This window comes from Nasonia vitripennis, chromosome 3 (assembly GCF_009193385.2).
Source record: "Nasonia vitripennis strain AsymCx chromosome 3, Nvit_psr_1.1, whole genome shotgun sequence".
Taxonomy (NCBI): Eukaryota; Metazoa; Arthropoda; class Insecta; order Hymenoptera; family Pteromalidae; genus Nasonia; species Nasonia vitripennis.
The window spans coordinates 4,425,653-4,443,918 of NC_045759.1; the positions used below are offsets into that span (position 1 = coordinate 4,425,653).

Here is an 18,266-nt window from a genome sequence, read left to right on the forward strand (position 1 = left end):
AGAGAGAGAGAGAGAGAGGGGGGGGATGGAATGAGCAAGAATATGCAAGAGAGTCGGTAGATTGGGCTAAGGCTCCAGAGCCCAGAAGAGAGCTAGAGAGAGAGGGAGAGCGAGACATGCTCTGAGGAGTTAGCGTGTTGACATTCGGGACTTTAATGAGAGGAACTCGCTTCTATTCTCCGTGGCGCAGATGCTGCCGCTGTCGCGAGGCTGCTATATAATAATATATCTACAATTAAATTATATTGCCCTTTGTGCATAGTTGCTGCGCTACACACGCGCGAATGAATTTCGGAAGGAACTGCGCACTTGGATGAGTTCAGCCTTGACAGTCGTCCTCCTCTGCAGCTCCTTGCCGTCGTCCTCGTTCTGTATGTGTGCTGAGTTGACGTTTATAAAACTCATTTCTCCGGCTACCATCGGGATGAATTCAGCGGTTATCATTTATGCACCGCCTGATTCAGTCACCGTTTACCGACCCTCGAATCCTCGATATTCATCCCTCCGAAGCGTCGAATCCTCCGCTTTCAACACAGTCCCTCGAAACCCTACGACGGAGGAAAACAAGGAGCGTAACAAACGTCGCCGCGAGACATTACCATAAAAATGGCCATCGACAGCGTGATAAAGTACGTAGCGCGCGTCAGAGAGAGGCCGTTGCTATATACACCGGCGACGAGACGTAGTCGCTGAAATAACAAACCCTGTAATCCCGACGACTATACGACGGCGGCGAGACTGCCTCTGGCCTACTTCCATTTACGTCGAGAAACAAGAGGACGCAAAGCGCTTGTTATCCTTTTCCAAAGCTACGAGAGCGAGCAGCAGCCGCCGCGTCGCGTGAAGCGATGGCAACGAATTGTCGCGCGAGCGAGCGAAAGCTCCTTCACTTTGGATTTTTGCCTCAAGTCTCCGTATAATACCTGCTGCAGCCTCCCTCTCTCGCTCGCTGGCTTTTTCCATTATTTGCCCGACTTATCTTGGATTTGAGTAAATTAAAGGTAAATACTTCGCACTCACCCGGACGTGTGTGTGTGTGTGTGTGAGTATACACTGTTACTTCGAGAAATTGTAATCTCCGAGAGTAGGTGTAGCAGCGAACTTACTCGCAGCGTGTAGCGTGAAACCAGCGCCCGTGAAAGACTTTGTTTCGGGCTCTTGCGGTCGAGACTATACTGAAAGGCCGTGTGTGTATGTGTGTAGCCGAGCGCCGAGTCGATACTCTGCCAAGGAGGAATAAAAAGAAGAAGAAGCGCAGAAGAAGCTTCTCGCTCTCGGATGAAAGCCCAAGTTCTTTCTGCCGTTTCGCTCGGTCTCCGTTGCGGCCGATGCAATCGCAATCAGAAGCTCGAGTAAATTACGAAAAAGCTCGCCAATATGGGGACGCGTTGAAAGCCGATAGCTGCGTCTTCGCGCGTCGCAAAGTTTGCTGTCACTCTCTGCGCGCGCTTCGCATCCGATACCGCCGCAGCGCCACTCTCTCTCTCTTGCTCCATCTTTGTCTTTCTCTACGGCTCACTTGACTCGCTGCCTCAGCCGCACTTCACTATACTCGCTCTCCCATACCTCAAGCCTTTCCGCGTTGCGGCGAGCTCAGCTACTTCTCTTAGCCACTTCACTTAGCTGAGATCTCTCCCTCAGTCTCTTGCCACGTTAGGAGCTTCTTCGAAGATACGACTATGCTTGCTCGGGTTATTAGATCCTTTACTGGCTTCGATATCATAGCTCGCTCTCTTGCTTGCAAGCTCCGATTCGATTCCGCGGATGTTGAATTTATCGTCTCTCTACAGCGACGATTCGGAGAATAGCGTGTTTTTGTCCGGCTGTACGAAAAGGCGACAATTGTGCCTCGAAATGAGAGACTCACTGGCGAACAGACACAGAGGGAAAGCGAGACTGGGAGTACGAAGCCTTGGGAATAGTAGTGAGCGCCCGTCTGGATAGGAAATGAGAAGCTGCGCGAGAAAGAGAGTGAAATAGGTGGCGCGAGTGGGGTGAGGCAGGAGGGAGGGAGAGAAAAGAGGCATGAATTGAAGGGGGCCGACGACACACAACGGGACTGCGTGTTGTCGCAGCTTTATCGAATTCCGACGTCTCGGTAACTCGATCAACGCGCCCGCGCGCATCGGCACATATAGCTCGGGGAATATTTACCGCCCGACGAAACACTTTCTGGGAAAGAGAGGAAGAGCCTAATTTCTCGGCGAAGCCCTAGCGAGTTCTATTTCTCTGTATGCTTGCTTTGCAATTTTCAGCTGCAGTGTCGAGTTGCGCACGTCGGGTAAAGTGAATTGAACGCGAATTCTTTTTAATTAATCGGCGCGGAATTTCGCATCGGCAGTTACTTGGGAAAGCGAAACGTCGAGAATTTCAAAATGATTTATGCCATTCCGCATTTAATTTATATTTCATATCGTTAAAAGCGCGGTATTTTTTCAATTAACCGGCACCGTGCCTCGACAATATTTAGCATTTCGACGTTTTTATAATTGAATTCATTGCCCCATTCCAAGCGGCTCTGGAAACGAGTTCATATACCGACAACCAATTACAAATCTCTCGCTAATTAACATTGAATGCGTACCCACTCACCTGTGTCATATCAACCCTTCGCTAAGTCTGCCCTTTGACTTCTGTTCCAGCAGCCGGAGTTAACGAAGCCGGGGTTTACACGCTGCGCGGTAAGCAGGATGGCGGCAGTAGACGAGGCAAAAGGACAACGACGACGACGACGACGACAACCCCGACGACAGAGCTGCCGTTCAGTAGCAGCCCCGTCATCAGCAGAAGCAACAGCAGCATCGGTCTGCAACCGACTCTCCTCTCGAGGCACGAAAACGATGACGCGGTCGTCGAACCGGCAGCTCTGCTCGGCGTCGAGCCTCAGGACGCAGCTTGGAGATCCGATTCCTCGAACACGTCCGGTGACACTATTTCCCTGTCCATGTCCGCCATCGATCCGCCCATCGAGCTCGTCGTCAAGCCACTCAGCAAGGTCGTTCTGCCTTGCGAGCTCGAGGGCAATTCCACGAAGCTGCTCATGCCTGCTGTCAGGTACGTTTCAATTTTTTTTTATTCCTTACCTTTGGCGTCCGACCAAAGCCGACGCTTACTACTTGAAAATCCCAACGAACGCAACTCACCGGTGGTTATTTTAATTGAAGAAGTTACAGAATACGACCAGCAAGCTGGCTGCACGAGGGCGTTCCTGTGGACATGATAACCATCGACACGAGGACGGAGATGAGCGGCACGGGTCACCGATACATCGGCGACTCCTCGACCGCAGCGCTGCACATAGACAACGTTCGCTTGGAGGACGACGGCACCTGGAAGTGCCAGCTCGAGGACGACCGTGGAAAGCTTCTCGTCGGCAGGCCCGTCAAGCTCGTTGTCCTCGGTAAGTAACCAAGAGCCATAAATATCGAGCAGCATTACGACGATAGTCCAGCGAAAATAATGGCTGGCCAGGCCAGCGTAAATCGATGCGCAAGCGTTTATCGGCCATGAGAGCTTGCACGCAATATTGCACTACAGGGCCAATAAATTTCGCCGCGCGCATAAGAGACTGGGCAAGGGGTAGGGGCAGCTCTATAAGTTAAATTGAATTCCGGGATTCCTTTGACGGCACCCGCAGGGCTTTCGTTCGGATATCTCAACGCGAAAGTCGAGATTCTCTCTCCACTCCGTGAAGAGAGAGAGAGAGAGAGAGAGAGAGAGAGAGAGAGATGGAGAGAAAGCCCGCGGTAATGCGGCATGCATATTAATCCGGCGCCCAGAGCTGCTCCGCCACGCCGTCGCTTCTGCTGCTGCCCGTTGAATATGCATGGCATAAACATTTTTTAAGCGCTCTCGCCGCTAAGGGTCATTCGGGAAAAAGGAAATGGATCGATTCGGCCTAATGACGCGCTCGCGCTTATATACACACGCAGCTGCAATGTCTCTCCGGTACACTGAATATATATTTTTTTTAAAAAGCACCCGATGCGGCTTTTAGTTAACGAGCCATTAAAAAAAAAACACAAAGCGTTGTATTTGTTTTTCCGCTCGCGCTCGAGCAGATAGCCGCGGATATAAAGGGCATCGCATGACCTGGCGCAATTTAGCGTCGGGTTATCCTTCCTTATGAATAAACAAAATTGAGCCATTGTTTTCGAAACTGCGCGGGAGCTTTTGAATGAAAGAATTTGCGAAATAAAAAAGCATACGTGCATCGACGAAGTGTGTTTGCTTGTTCGTCGCGATACGTTCGTCGCGAAGTGTATAAAGCTCTTCGGGCGTCAAAGACGTCTCGAGCGCGACGACGAGGGCATTTCGAGTGCAATCTCGCCGTGTGTACTAGTTTTTTTCTCTCCTTTGTTTCTAGACGCGCGAAAAGTTTCTTTGAAATATCCGCGCGGCTGAATAGGAAAGATTGCGTGAGGATTATTCTTCGGAATCCCTAATCTATCGAGTCGAGGCGGCGGGGGACCGCAATAATTTTCGTTATACGCGAGCTGCTCTCGGTAAAGGAGGGGGAGGAACTCGTTGAAACTCGAAATTACAAGAGTACTTAAGCCGCGGGGTCGTGAAACTTTTCAAACATTTTACTTGAATCGTTAAATCCTCAAAGTTTGATTTTCACTTTGTCTTTCGGCTGAAGTACCGCCCTGTCCCCTCGAGCGTCGCGTCCGTATATTTTATCTCTGAAAAAGCGCGACCTATACGCGTTCTCCCGTAAAATGTGGAAACCGCGAAGTAAAACGCGACTGGAATAATTGCAGGGAAAGCTGAAAAAATAATGATTCGCTTTGGATATATATTTAAACTTGATACAAACTTTCCACTCTTGCTCTGGTAATTCCAAAGTTCGTCCGAGCTTTTCGCACAGATACATAGATATCACGTGTACAAGCCAGCGATACTCCACATCAAAAGCCCGTCAACCGTTAGCGGATGAAATAACTCGGTTATAATGAACACTCAGCCGACAAACAAGTTGAGTTAAAATTCAAATTTCCCACGAGCATCGTTCCGGAAAAGTAAACCAAGTCGCGTTGAAATAAAGCTAGTCATCCACGCGCGGGGGGATTATTTCTAGCGCGGCAATCGAGAGCGAGAGACGATAAACTCATCTCGCGCGACGTCGACCGAGTGTATAAACAATAATAACAGAAATAAAGAAGCGAATAGCGAAAGAGGACTCGAGGGGCTGGAAGAAGAAGAAGAAGAGAAAAGAAGTGTAACCGGATAAGCACACGCGCGCCACACTATTAAATTCCAGTGTAATTTCAACTCGGCGCCGAGAGAACTCACGGGATACCCGCGACCAGGAATTCGATTTATACTTCTCTTTCTCTCTTTCACTTGCTTGTACGTCCGAGGAGAAAAGTGACGGATGAGAACGCGAGGAGAGAGAAAAGCTCGAGAGCCGACAACGGGCAAAGATTATCCCTGTCTAAAAGCTCGAGTCTTTCTCTCTGGTCGATCCCAAATAACCTGGGCGCCGAAGTAGTCCTATAATGGGGAAGGAAGAAATCGCGTTGTCCGACGTAAACGAGAGAATTCCACTGGCTAAGGGTATCGGATTTTTCTTTTCTCTCTCCCGAGCTATATTTCTATAGGTATACGTAATCGATCGAACGCAAACGAACTGAGATGCCGAGGGGATACGGATGCACTTTCTTATTTTTTTTCTGCTTTGATCCTCTTTCTCGTTACTTGTTTTCCGTCTCCGGGTTTCTGCCTCGTCTTATATATTCCGAGCGACGTTCCTTTGGTAATTTGCGCTGAATTTTCTCGGCTTCGCCTGGCGAATCGAATTTTCATTTCAGTACTGCGTACAGCACCTGCAGTGATCATTTTCCGCACTAAAATATTCCCGCCTCGAAAACAGCTCGACTGCTCATACCAAGTTTCTTTATATTCCAGCCGACCCTCCGGGCGTTCTCTTTTTCCCTTCGTTAATTACAATCGACGGCGGTATAAGAGTGAAAATTTCCAGTCAAAGTCGCGTTTGTCTGGAGAGTGAAAATCCTCTTCCCCTTGAAAAATTCAGAGAGCGCGAAACTCCCGGCCGCGAGAAGTGGAGTAATAAAAGTCTCGAGTGATTTGCGTTCATTTCTAACGCGCGCGCGTTCCAGCTCCTCCTCCTCGGGGTAGATAAAAATTTCACGCGGCAACTTTCAAGGCCCGCATAACTAGAGTCGGCTCGAGCGCTTAATGATAAGAGAGTCCGCAGAGCGAATGAGCGTAAAACGCCTTGCTGCGCGAGTTTTTAAACACAAATAGTCGCGACGAGGAAGCACCTGTACTTATTTTACTTTAAAATGTATTTTTCAAAATATAATCTCCAACTTTCAAAAGGTGCGTATCTCTGAATAACACACAGAGCCTTATTATACCGAGGCTTTGAAAAAAATGATCCTTTATTTATTTATCAAACGGCTTTTTCAGTGCACTTGACGCGGAAGCCGCGTCGGAATACATCAATGAATGCGCTGCAGTCGTACAGCCGCGTATACGTACATCGCGTGCATTCGAGGCTTTGCATTCGAGCGGCAATTTATGATTTTCGTCAGCTAGGCCGCGACCACACGCAGAGAGAGAGAGAGAGAGAGAGAGAGAGAGAGAGAGAGAGAGAGAGAGAGAGAGAGAGGCTACTACTTCTGCACGAGATAGCTTATCGTTTGCGGCCAGTCAATTTTGCGTTTATGGAAAAGCGACGGGGGAAACACCGTCTGACAAACGACCTTCCGCAGCCTCCGATATTTGCATTCCGTGCGTGTGCGCGCGTGAGCTTTTTTTTATTCATCCCTTTCTCCCCGCGGCCGGCTCTCGCGCGCTTTTATTTTGTCTCGCGGCTTTATGTGGAGAGAGCGCGCGGTGCTCCGCTGCGTTTTTTTTTTTTATTATTTTCCAGCTTTCCATCGAGAGAGAGAGAGAGAGAGAGAGAGAGAGAGAGAGCGCACAGTGCTCGCGAGTGCTTGTCGCTTTAAATATTTTATCGGAACGGAGATAAAGCTGTTCTTTTTATGCAAATACAGATTTCAGCGCGGGAGATTAATTTTATTTTTATTTACAAGCCTCGGCGAATAGTTTTTTTTTTTGCTCGCTCGCGGGGATATCCTATTAGTAAGAAAAAACTATGGGATTTTCGACACTTTTTAAAAATACGTATACGCGTGTGTAGGCGTATCAATAATTCATCGGCGCCTGCAATAATATCGCCGATATAATGAAAATATCGGCACGTCAAGCGAAAATCGGACAAGTGCCGCGGAAATGCACGCACTGCAACGTCGCTCCGCTTTGGAAAAGAGAGCACGACGCGTGGGTTGCATGCCTCTAAAATATGTCACGCGAGCATATGTGTGTCTCGCAGCAAGGATACAACTCGGTCACGTCGAACTTGCAGCAGCAGCTGCTGCAGCTGGCGTAAATTAGCGCGTCAAAGCTACATCCGGCCGCTGCCCGCTACGCATAGACAGTAATTATTGACGCGAGGGCCGAGGATTGGCCACTAACTAGCCATTGATTAGCTGAGAGCTTGGCTCTAGCGTAATTAATGGAAGACTCGTGTCGGCAGGGCTAGATCTCAGTGCGCGTGATTGACTGTGTACACGCTCGGATATATATACTCGGCCCAGCATCTTTGCCGATGCATACGTGTGTCTTATAATATCGCCGCGAGGGAAGTAGGTCATAGCCTCCCGCGAGATTTTAATTTTTCAAAGCAATACTTTAGAATAGATGACTCGAGGTTAGCGCCGCGTACACAGCGAGATTAAAAAATTCAAAATGAAAGTCGCATGTAGGGAAGAGAGAAAGAGAGAGAGAGAGAGAGAGAGAGAGAGAGAGAGAGAGAGAGAGAGAGTTAGAAGGAGAGAGCCTGCCTTCAGCACATGCTGCCAAGTTCCGTGTCGGCTTCGCGCCCATTGGCTCGGCAGAATGGATGGAATGGCTCTAACACGAGACTCTCTCGAATCCTATCTCTTTCCCTTATGACTCGGCATTTTCCTTCTCGACTTTTCACTTTCCTCCCCTTCAATCTTCATTGCAGCATCTCTCTTTGAGCTTTTTTCCCTGGACTTTTCCAAAAAATTCCCCGGCATGCAAGGATTTTTTGTTTCGCTCGCTCTACCTGCTTCGTTTCGACTATATATACAGAGACAGAGAGAGAGAGAGAGAGACAGAGAGAGAGAGAGAGAGAGAGAGAGAGAGAGAGAGAGAGAGAGAGAGAGAGCTGCGCACGGCGTCTTCGGTAGACCGTAGTAAAGTGGAGTGGTCAGTCAATAGCCCGAAGCTTCCGGCCGCGCTGCGATGCACTCGAAAAGAGAGCTGTCATTCGAGCCGAAAGCTTTCCTGGTTTTACGACCTTATAGTGCCCGAGTGCATTTAGCGCGGCGACTCAGCAGAAAGCCACGTACGTCTCAAGACGAATGGTCGAATCGATTGCTCCATCCCTCTCTCGCTCAATATATATATACGTGTATACCGTACGTATAAACGCGCTAAGCTCGACTGCTTTAAACCGCGCGCCGAACATTCTAATCGCTCTTATCCGCTTCTTCTTCCGATTTTCCGCCGTTTAACGGCCGCCGCTCACGAGAGACTTTGTTTCGGATAATTAATCCAGGGCCCGCACGTTTCGACTGTTTGTAATTTGTTTCGCTTTTTTCACGAGACGATTCCGCTCTAATCCACGATAACCTGGGACGAGCATTTATAATAATCGCGCTTTGGATCCGTATACTAATTACCGATAATACATCGGAAATCCGATCCGCCGTTAAATATGACGTTCACTTCAGAGGCAAGTTCGAAGCTGATTTCCCAATAGCCGATCGCGGATAGCACGTCCTCTCTCTCTCTCTCTCTCTCTCTCTCCCTAGTTTATCTCTAACTGTTCGATCATAGCTTTGCGATTAAGCGCGAGGTAAAACTATCACTTCTGCGCCGAGCCGACACAAGAATTATATATTCCATTAATTCACCCGTAGCGCTGTCCGATCCTCCCACAATTATTAATTAATATAAATATAATTGACGACGCGTGCGCTTAATCGCATTAGCATAATGTACCGATATTCCTACAAGGGAGAGCGAGCACAGGATGAACTTTGATATTCTCTATCTCACTTACTCGACTCATTGACTACGATCGAGTTTTACTATCTTATCTTTACGTTCGACTTCATTAAATTATCCAACTTTCCACAATCTCGCCGGAATTTCATTCCTCGGCATAAAGGCTCTCTCTCTCCCTCTCTCTCTCTCTCTCTCTCTCTCTCTCGATCCGGCTGATCGGTCTCATTGAATTCCTTCGACTTATTACACAAAGCGTCGCCGTGGGACGATCGTGATTTCATTCATAAATTCCTGCGGCGACGCCGGCCGTGTCTCTGATTTAACTTTTTTTTATCGCGTTCGACTTTTCGTGCTCTCCAGCTTCGCCGCGATTACAATTTCCACTTCCGCTGCGACATTCTCTTTGTTTTCTTCGGAGACGATATTGCCGCGGTTCGATCGTTTCCGATTACGTTTGCCGTAGGAGCCGGAAAATATTTCGCGCCTTTTCTCTCGAGGAGAGCTTTTTTCCGGCCTTTCTTACTCTGTATGTACTTCTCTGGAAACGAGAAGAAAGCAGAAGACACGACCTCGATTCTCCGAGAATGTTTATTTTATACGACAAGGCTGATCCCGGCTGGCGATAAAAATCACGAATCCCAAATTTCTCCCGCGTATACACCGCGAGAGCTTGTAGCTGCTCGCGGATAAGACAAGAGAGAAGAGAGCGCGGGGCTATGGGAAAAATGTGAAATAACCCTCCGCCGCCAAGGCTCTGCGGGATAAAATCTTTGTACGTCTCCGTTCTTTTTCTCGCTCTTGCTCCTCCTATTTTCGCGAAGAGAGAGAGAGAGAGAGAGAGGGGGGGGCGCGAGGATAAGAGGAGAAAAATTACCGAGAGCCGCTGATGTATAATTCAGCAGTCCTGAAAATTGCCCAAAGCTCGAGCGTCGTCGTGTTTGTTAGAAATGTTAAGTTATAGAAATTTACAATTCTCCGATGTCATGAATAATGCAGCCGGTATTCGCGTGTGTTTTATTTTATATTTCTTTCTCTCGATGCAAGCTCTCGAGATGTAAGTACAATAAAGTAAATAAAGCTCTCTCTCGAGCTTCCCGTTTAAATTCAGCTAAGTATTTTGTAAGATGATAATGCAGCGCTCGCGCGCGCGGGGGCGACTTTATGTGTTAGAAAATCCTATAAACGAGCATTAGCTCGAAAGCTCTCGCAAGCCTAGCCGCTTAATGGAGAACGAATTTTCAAAGTAAAATAAATGCCCCCGAAGAGTCCTTCCGTAGATTGCGGCTACATGTGATACGGCTTGAATTTTTATTTCCCCCAGTTGAGTGGTGGGTAGCGCTTAATTAAAACTTGAAAATTTCACTCGCTCGGGCCACACTTAATTTTCCGGTCTCGCCGAGCGCTACACACAGCTTCTCTCGTCGACGTCGTCGTATACTCTTCATCTATCTTTCAGTCGCTTTACTCAGCTGAGGTGAGAGAGAGAGAGAGAGAGAGAGAGAGAGAGAGATTAGTGATTTAGCGCGTGGCTTCAAACTGTTGCACACGAGATCTCGGCGAATCTCTTCTCTCCCTTGTGCACATTTAACGACGAAAGCGGCCGATCTTCCGCGGTATGGTATAGCATATCGCGCGATTTCGCGATTTCAATTAGACAGCGCCGCGGTGTTATATCGATCGATCGATCAAATCGAAATCTCGTTACATAGATGTCGTCGTCGTCGTACGCGGAAGCCTCGAGGCGGCGGCGCATCATCTATCATCTATTATCTGGCTCTTCGTAATTTATTATCCAATATATCCATTAGCCATTATTCGTAATCGATGATCCGCTCGCCTGCATCTGCAGCCTTCGCTCGCTGTTGTGTACGCATTAAGCATGAATGCGCCGCTGCACCGCCACCACAACCGCTGCCGCGTGTATGTATATATAGCCCTCTCGAGCACGTCATCTTAATATTATTTGGCTCTCCGGTCTTCCCGGAGAATAGATGGAGATAGATAGAGCGGCAAATCTTGACTATAGCCGTTGCGGTTATAGCTTGACGTCTCCGGGAATTTCGGCTGCTGCATTTCTCCCATTGTGTGCTCTGTGTATAGCGCGTGTGTAACCTGTGTGTATGTGTGTCCGCCGGTAGACAGGCCGCGAAGGATGAGATGCTAAGGAGACACGCGAGACGCGCCGCTGTTCGCTCGGGCGTAAAATGGTTTTCCTTTACCGCATGGCGCGCGCGCGCGAAGAAACCGATAGAGCCGAGAGCGAGCTGCATGCCGATAAAGCCAGAGCTAAGTCACCGGGGATTAAGCTGCGCCGGAGAGACAGCTTTGACTTTACATTCTACCCCGCTGGCACATCGACCTTCTCCTCACCCTTAAGGCTATCCTTCCTTATCTCTTCTTCGCTGTATGCGCATGTATATGTAAGGCTGCCTTCTCTCCTGATGCGGATTCGATGCTACTATATACGAATTTCCGACGAGTCTTTGCGCTATTTTCGAAACAACCGCGAAAGATTTTGCGAAAAGGGAGCGTTTTACCGGATTATTCGGAGAGGGACCGCGAAAGACGCTTAGCGTTTTTTACGCCGCCGCAAATGCATCGCTACGTAATCCGTCGCCTACTGCACTCCCTGTGCGCGCAATAAGCCGCGAACGCGAACGAAAATTGAGTGTAGCGTAATAATGAATTACATGGAAATCCGAAAAAATCTATTCGAAAAACCATGTAATATATAACGAAGAAAGCGCAGTATAGCCGAAAAAGCCCCTATACGCTGCAGCAAACTCCATTCCCCGCGCGAGGAAGCTAACAGTTTTTCCGTATGCCCACTCGGAACGGGATAGATATATTTGCATTTTAAAAGAAATCCCCGTCCTCGGATGCACGTATACTATATATACACACACACACACACACACACGCGTAGCTCTGACAAATTCGTAGCTGTCTCGTGAGATATCAAGGCCTTTCCGGCTGTCCGTTGACTCCAGCACCTCTCATCTGATAAAAAGGAGGCGCGCGCGCGAGAGAGATGCGAATGTACTTCCACTTACCACGGCGCTCGTTTATCACTGGTGCCACGCAACTCTTCTTTCCGCTCTTCCCTCTCCCGTGTATTTTATATTCTATTCGCCGCGCGCGAGGCGCAGTATTTTATATTCCGCTTCGCGTCTGCACTGTACTGCTTAGTCAGTGCTATTGCTTCTCTTCGCTTTTCCTTTTTTTCCCCCCTCTGTGTTTCGCCGCGACTGCGCGCCGATTAAAATGATGCTGAGGCTCTTTGATTATGGCGGGATATGCGCCGCACGACTGTCGTCGAAATATTCCTCTCGCGCGGATTAAAAGGAGTTCCGTGGAAATTTTGTTGTTGGAAAACGTATAACAATACCGGGCGCTACTTTTACGCTTTTTTTCCTTCTCTCAACTGCTGCGCAGCTTTTTACCTCGGCGGAAGCTCCGAACCTTCGACATTAACGCTATAAAAAAGTAATATCCGCCTTGGCCGCTGTACGAGTCTGCAGAGTTGAAAAATAAAAAGAAAAACTTGGTCAAAAAGAAGGAATGCAAGGACAATCCGATTAGCGGATAATTAACCCGCGTTAACTCCGTCTAATGGATTTTCAAAGGCGCAGCGACGCCTTTGGAAAAATGAAATTATTCTCGCTATATGGCTCTCGATCGCCATGCTATTAGGGGGTTCTCGAGAGAATTTTAATTTCGCGCGAGCAGGGCGATTTCGCGCTTATTTCATTAGCGCACGACTCCCTTTTAGCGCTTCTAGCACTTTTGCACTCTTTTTTGGGGCAAACGCGTAGAGCAGTATAGTGTACCTGTTGCTCTGCTGGCTCGTTGCAGGCGCCGCATCGACTCTTCGTGCCGACGAAAATTCATGAATAAATACGCGCCGCCGTGTGCCAGACTACGAGCTTGCAGCTGCTGGTGCTGCTACTTTCTTCCTTTTATTCGACGCCGCTTGCCGTTTCGCCACGGTGTGGTCCTTCCACTTGAATTCGGGAACACGCATTATCTGGGCTGAGCTTGTAGCCTTGTTTTATTGGCTGTTCTATAAGACTATACTCTCTGCGAAGCTTTATCGACCGAGATGAAGGATTCGTGCTTAATTTCGCAGAAGCTCATGTTGACCTACATTCGTTTTTTTGAATGTACAAAAAAGGAACGACACGTGTGACGTGGAAAAATTCTTGTATTTATTATGCATCTCGGTTAGAAAGTCGGGGGATAAAATCAGAGCTGTAGAGGTCGCTGCAGGGCAAATCAGGAAAATGAAGAGAGAAGGTAGGGGTATTTTCTTTCATCTGGTCGCTCCTCTCTTGTTTCTTATCTTTCTCGCAGTGGTGTGTATGTATAGGTGCGAGACTCGACGCGTGAAAAGCTGCTTTTTCGAGGCTTTAAATAAACGAGAACTCGACAACGACAAGAAGTGTCGTGCTCGTCACGCGGGTCATTAGCATCTTTATGCATAGCGACGATCTTCTTGATTTTGCCCCGCTCTGCTTGTGCTGAAACATTCTTTTGTGTGCTTGTACACCTGCGCGAGAAAAAGGTCGTTCTAAAAACTCATCGGTAGAAAAGTGCGCGGCGTCGCGTTTTATTTTCGTAAGATGAAATTCTTGTCGGTTGAATAATGAAAACGTTCGTACTCCTCCTCAAAAATTCCAAGCACAGGACCCCATCAAATCCCTACATCCAGCCGTATGGCCAACAGTCAGGAATCAGATTTCCGAAAAAGGATAATCTCGATGAAAAAACGACGAGGCGTGTAAGTGGTTTCTCTCTCTCTCTCTCTCTCTCTCTCTCTCTCTCTCTCTCTCTCTCTCTCTCTCTCTCTCTCGCCGTAATGTATCAGCCCGGGAAGAATTCGAATTTACAGGTGGAGGTAATCTTTCTGCAGGAGGCGAAACATCGAGGCGGAAGAGAAGCAGCACCGCTAGCGTATCAGTATAGAGCCGATTGAAAGCAGTCATGCGTGTTGAGCCGTAGCGCGCGGTGAACTCAAGAGAAAGAGGGAGTATGGGTTCTCGCGTGTGCGCTAAATCTTGTCTATTTATTGGCTGCCCCCGAAGCAATCCAGATGATTATTGGGGGGAGACATCGTATAGCCGTGAGAAGTTGATCGCGCGCAGCTCGAGGAGTCCCGATTCAGGCCGCTTTTCTATATTGCCTCCTCCGCCCTCTCAATTGGATTGCGACGGCGCGCGAATCCCACTTTTTAGACTTTTTAGCCTCACCTTTGTCCGCCCCCCTCGTCGTCGATGAGCCTTTCCTCCACTTTCTCTCTTGCTACTTTCTTTCCTTCGCTTTTTCGCTCGACGCCGGCTCTGCTTTCTCTATTTCCCCTCGAAACTCCTACCACTGAAGATTACCTTAATCTCCTGATATCCCCTCTCGTCTACTTACTTCTCCTGATACTTGATGATTAGCCGTAGTTAGCGGAAAAAATCGCCCTTTTCAATTTCGTGTCGTCGGTTCGATTCGAACTACGGTATGTCATCATTTTAGAAAACAGCGCACGAGTAAGTCGATGCGCGCGCACAGGGAAAAAAAACGACGCGTTCTTTAAGCTCCCTCGTAATGCGATGCAACCAGAGCACACCGGGCGACTACTCTGTTGCAGCGCAGGGCTCGTAAAACGTTGCTCTCGTAAACGCCGCGTGCAGGAAGATAAAAATAATCAGATCCGCGGAAGCGTTCCTCCTACGCGATATGGTAATTACTGCAGTAGTAGCTGCTACTTGCGAAAATGCTTCGCGAGAGATGCCGACCCCAGGTATACTGTTTATACTTACTGTCGAAAATTAAAAAGCTGCATCGTTGATACGTTTTACCGAGAAAGAGACTGTAATTTTCCGCGTGTGCATATTGTATACAAATTAAAAAAGCCACCGTCTGTGCACCGCTTCTCGTCGAGACTTAATTTATTAGCGAGATTGTTTTCGCAAAACGCCAGCTTCACGTTCATTATTCTGCCGCCACCTAATTAAGCAAATGCATAATAGAGGAAAATCTCCCGGAGCTTTCGCGCAAGTTTTCAACAACAGCTTGATTAAAAAACGTTTCTTTTTTTTTTATTTTTGCAAATTTCCAGCTTCTTTCTCGGAAAAACAAAAGCTATTTAATTATCTCGGCTTCAGCGGCATAGCGGCGCAAGATCAATTAACGCTCGTTTTCGTATGAAAAGAAGACACAGCAGAAAATCACAGGCCATTGGGCCGGCATGCGTACGCGCGAGAGAAGCAACGCCGGCTAATCGCTAGACATGCACGGAATATTGATTTGCAATTAGACACAGCCGCTGCTTATGCAAGATAGAGAGAGAGAGAGAGAGAGAGAGAGAGAGAGAGAGAGAGAGAGAGAGAGAGAGAGAGGCAGGAACAGGGGCTAGCGTACAAGCGAGAGCAATTTCGCGATACACTTGGATCACGATAGTCCCTCTCGGCGCGTTGCGTAACATCCAAATTAAATTGCTATCCTTTAATGGCCACTAGGCTATACAGTAACTACCTCTCTTGCGCTGGGAAAAATAATATTATGCATGGCTCTCGAGCTTTCTCGGTCGCACCCGAATTACGACGACGACGGGTACATAGCAGCAGAGTACACGCGGATGTACAGGGCTCTGAAAGTTCAGCTAGGAATATTATTAGCATTGCAACTTTTTTAATCCTCATAGCGGAAGGTTCGCTCATTCAAAATTTAAATTGAATTCGCAAAAGTGTCGAGCAGCGAGCGCGCTGCATGCTGCTGCGGCAGCGGCCGAACTTTGTCTCTATAATGCGTGTAGTAGTACACGAATAGAGTGAGCGCATATAACAAGGTAAAAGCCATTTCAGGCTGTACCAATGCTGAAAGAACGTCTACCAAGTTTATACGAGAGGTCAAAGCTGCATCAGTTTGTCGCATATTTCTCGAGCTCTCGCATCACTATCGTCGTAGTATTATAGCTATATACAAGAGGTCAGGGTCAATTGAACAGAGAGAGAGCGTAACGAGAGCGTATCGGTGTGATGTGTGTTTCAGAGGCCCCGCGGGGAACGTACCTGCTGATAGACGGCCGCCGACTGGATCCGGGCAACCAGTTCGTCCCGGTGAAGGAGGGCTCGGAACTGACGCTGGAATGTGCGGCCGAGGGTGGCAACCCAGCGCCGATCCTCGCCTGGGGCATGACTCTGTCCCAGGCGACGCTTGACGGGCCGGAACAACCGCCGGATAATCTTACCATCGTACCGGCCACGTCGCCAGTTCGTAGCGGAGCTCACCTCAAGGTACTCAGGGGACATCACAACGCCACCATCATCTGCGTCGCGAGGCACGTCACACTTGCCATGCCCATGAACGCCAGTATACTGCTCGACGTTCAATGTGAGTATATATATCGTTATGCTATGTTTTAAGATTATAAAATGTAAAAAAATCCATCCACAAGGCTCCTTTATTTTCAGTAAGTGCAATATTTATCTCGTATAGCAGCAATACGTATGTTTTTATATGTCAGGAAAAAAAACACTATTTTTTCATAGAAGCAATCAAATTTCCTTTGAATACACAGGCTTTGATTGCGTTATTGCGAAGCAAAATCTAATCCTATAGTTATTTGTTACCATCAAAATCCTTTCAAATTCAATGTTTACCTATTTTATTCGTTCCCCGAAGCCAATTTCCAAATAAGACTATAAATTGAAAATAGAACAAGCCCTCAAAACAAAAAAAAAGTAGCACAACAACGTACCGACAAGCCTCGCCTCCTCGTCGGTGGGACAACCGCGACAATACGCGCGAGCCCGCTAATAACGCTGCGCTTTTTACCATCGCGGAGCAGGAAAAGCTGCGAGCGAGCTTTCGACATAAAACATTCACGCCTCGTCACGATATACACCACTCACCCCTTCTCTCTCTCTCTCTCTCTCTCTCTCTCTCTCTCTCTCTCTCTCTCTGTCTCCCTTTCTCTGCCAGTGCAAAAAGACGACGCTCCGAGAGAGAGAGAGAGAGAGAGAGAGAGAGAGAGAGAGAGAAGTATACTCACCGAGCGCGACTAACAAAGAGCGCGTAATAGAGAGGCTGTATGTGCGAGAGAAAGAGAGAGTCGAAAGTGAAAAAAGAGCCCGAACAAAAAGGTAGCGGGAGGAACGAAGGAGGCGCGGAGAGGATCGAGCTAGTTTTCTGAGAGGGGCTGAGCCGCCTTCTGTGCGCGCGGGGATTAACTCTTACCGCAAGAACAAAAACTATACGCGCTGCAGCAGCAGCTGCTCGGAGACACAGAGAGAGAGAGAGAGAGAGCGAGAACAGAGTGGAAATGGAAAGAAAAGCCCGCAGCGGCGTACACGGGAATGCGTGAGACATATACCGCTTCTTATCGCTCTCTCTCTCTCTCTCTCTCTCTCTCTCTCTCTCTCTCTCTCTCTCTCTCTCTCTCTCTCTCTTTCTCTCTCTCGCTCGGGTCTGCATGCAAAAAAGCTCATTGTACGAAGACCGCTGCTGCTCCTCAAACTACTATTAAGCCCCTTTCGTCTTCGGAAAATCGCGAGACTCGCTTGATTCGCCCGAGCTGCGCATTAAAAGAAGAAGAAGAAGAAGAAGAAGACTCTCGACCGCAACAACATCAGCTATGGAATATAATGACGCCGCGCGTTCATTGTATTTCGTCCTTTCTATAATCCCTTAACGCGAGGCCGGCGTGAGAGGGTCGTTAATTTTTCATGCACTGGCGTATAAGCTCTCGGCGAAACTTCAACGCGGAAAGTCGTGCAGCAGCAGTGTGCAGAAGCGTAGAGAGTCGGAGATGAAAGGGCAGAAATGAAGGGGACGACGCAGCTTCCGCTGACCCTTTTTTCGCGCTTGTGCTCGCCTCTTTTTCCGCAGTTCGCAGCTCTTTGTTCCTTGGATTCTCGCCAGCTTTACGAGTACTTTCGTAATAAAGTTATTGTGCTTTTGGATTCTTCGCCCCCTTCCCCCTCTCTTTCTCGAGTTTCTTTCATACACTGGGAAAAAGCGATTTTTCCCACGCTCCGCATATCGACGACGGTGAATTTTTCGTTCGGAAAAATCAGGGTATTCCATTAAAAGTTACGAGACAGACAGGCTGAGCGAAAACAAAGTAAACCGTCTCCCTGAGGAAAAGGCTATGCGGAAGCAGCGGCGGCGGCTGGAAAATTAAAGGTGAACAAGAAGTGTCGATATCC

General features: G+C 48.2%; 1 protein-coding gene across 8 annotated transcripts in view; it reads left to right on the plus strand.

Annotated features, from left to right (window-relative positions):
* The window catches only part of LOC100119171 (hemicentin-2), a 151,903-nt gene that overhangs the window by 86,381 nt on the left and 47,256 nt on the right, over window positions 1–18,266 (plus strand). For 5 of the 8 annotated variants that reach the window (XM_016984388.2, XM_016984387.2, XM_001602945.5 and 2 more), the window contains exons 4-6: window positions 2,643–3,054; window positions 3,165–3,400; window positions 16,108–16,449. In XM_016984388.2, the coding sequence (XP_016839877.1) occupies window positions 2,643–3,054; window positions 3,165–3,400; window positions 16,108–16,449 (990 nt within the window). The remainder of the gene's footprint in view (window positions 1–2,642; window positions 3,055–3,164; window positions 3,401–16,107; window positions 16,450–18,266) is intronic. The other 3 variants (XM_031926556.2, XM_031926557.2, XM_031926555.1) reach the window with 3 other exon arrangements.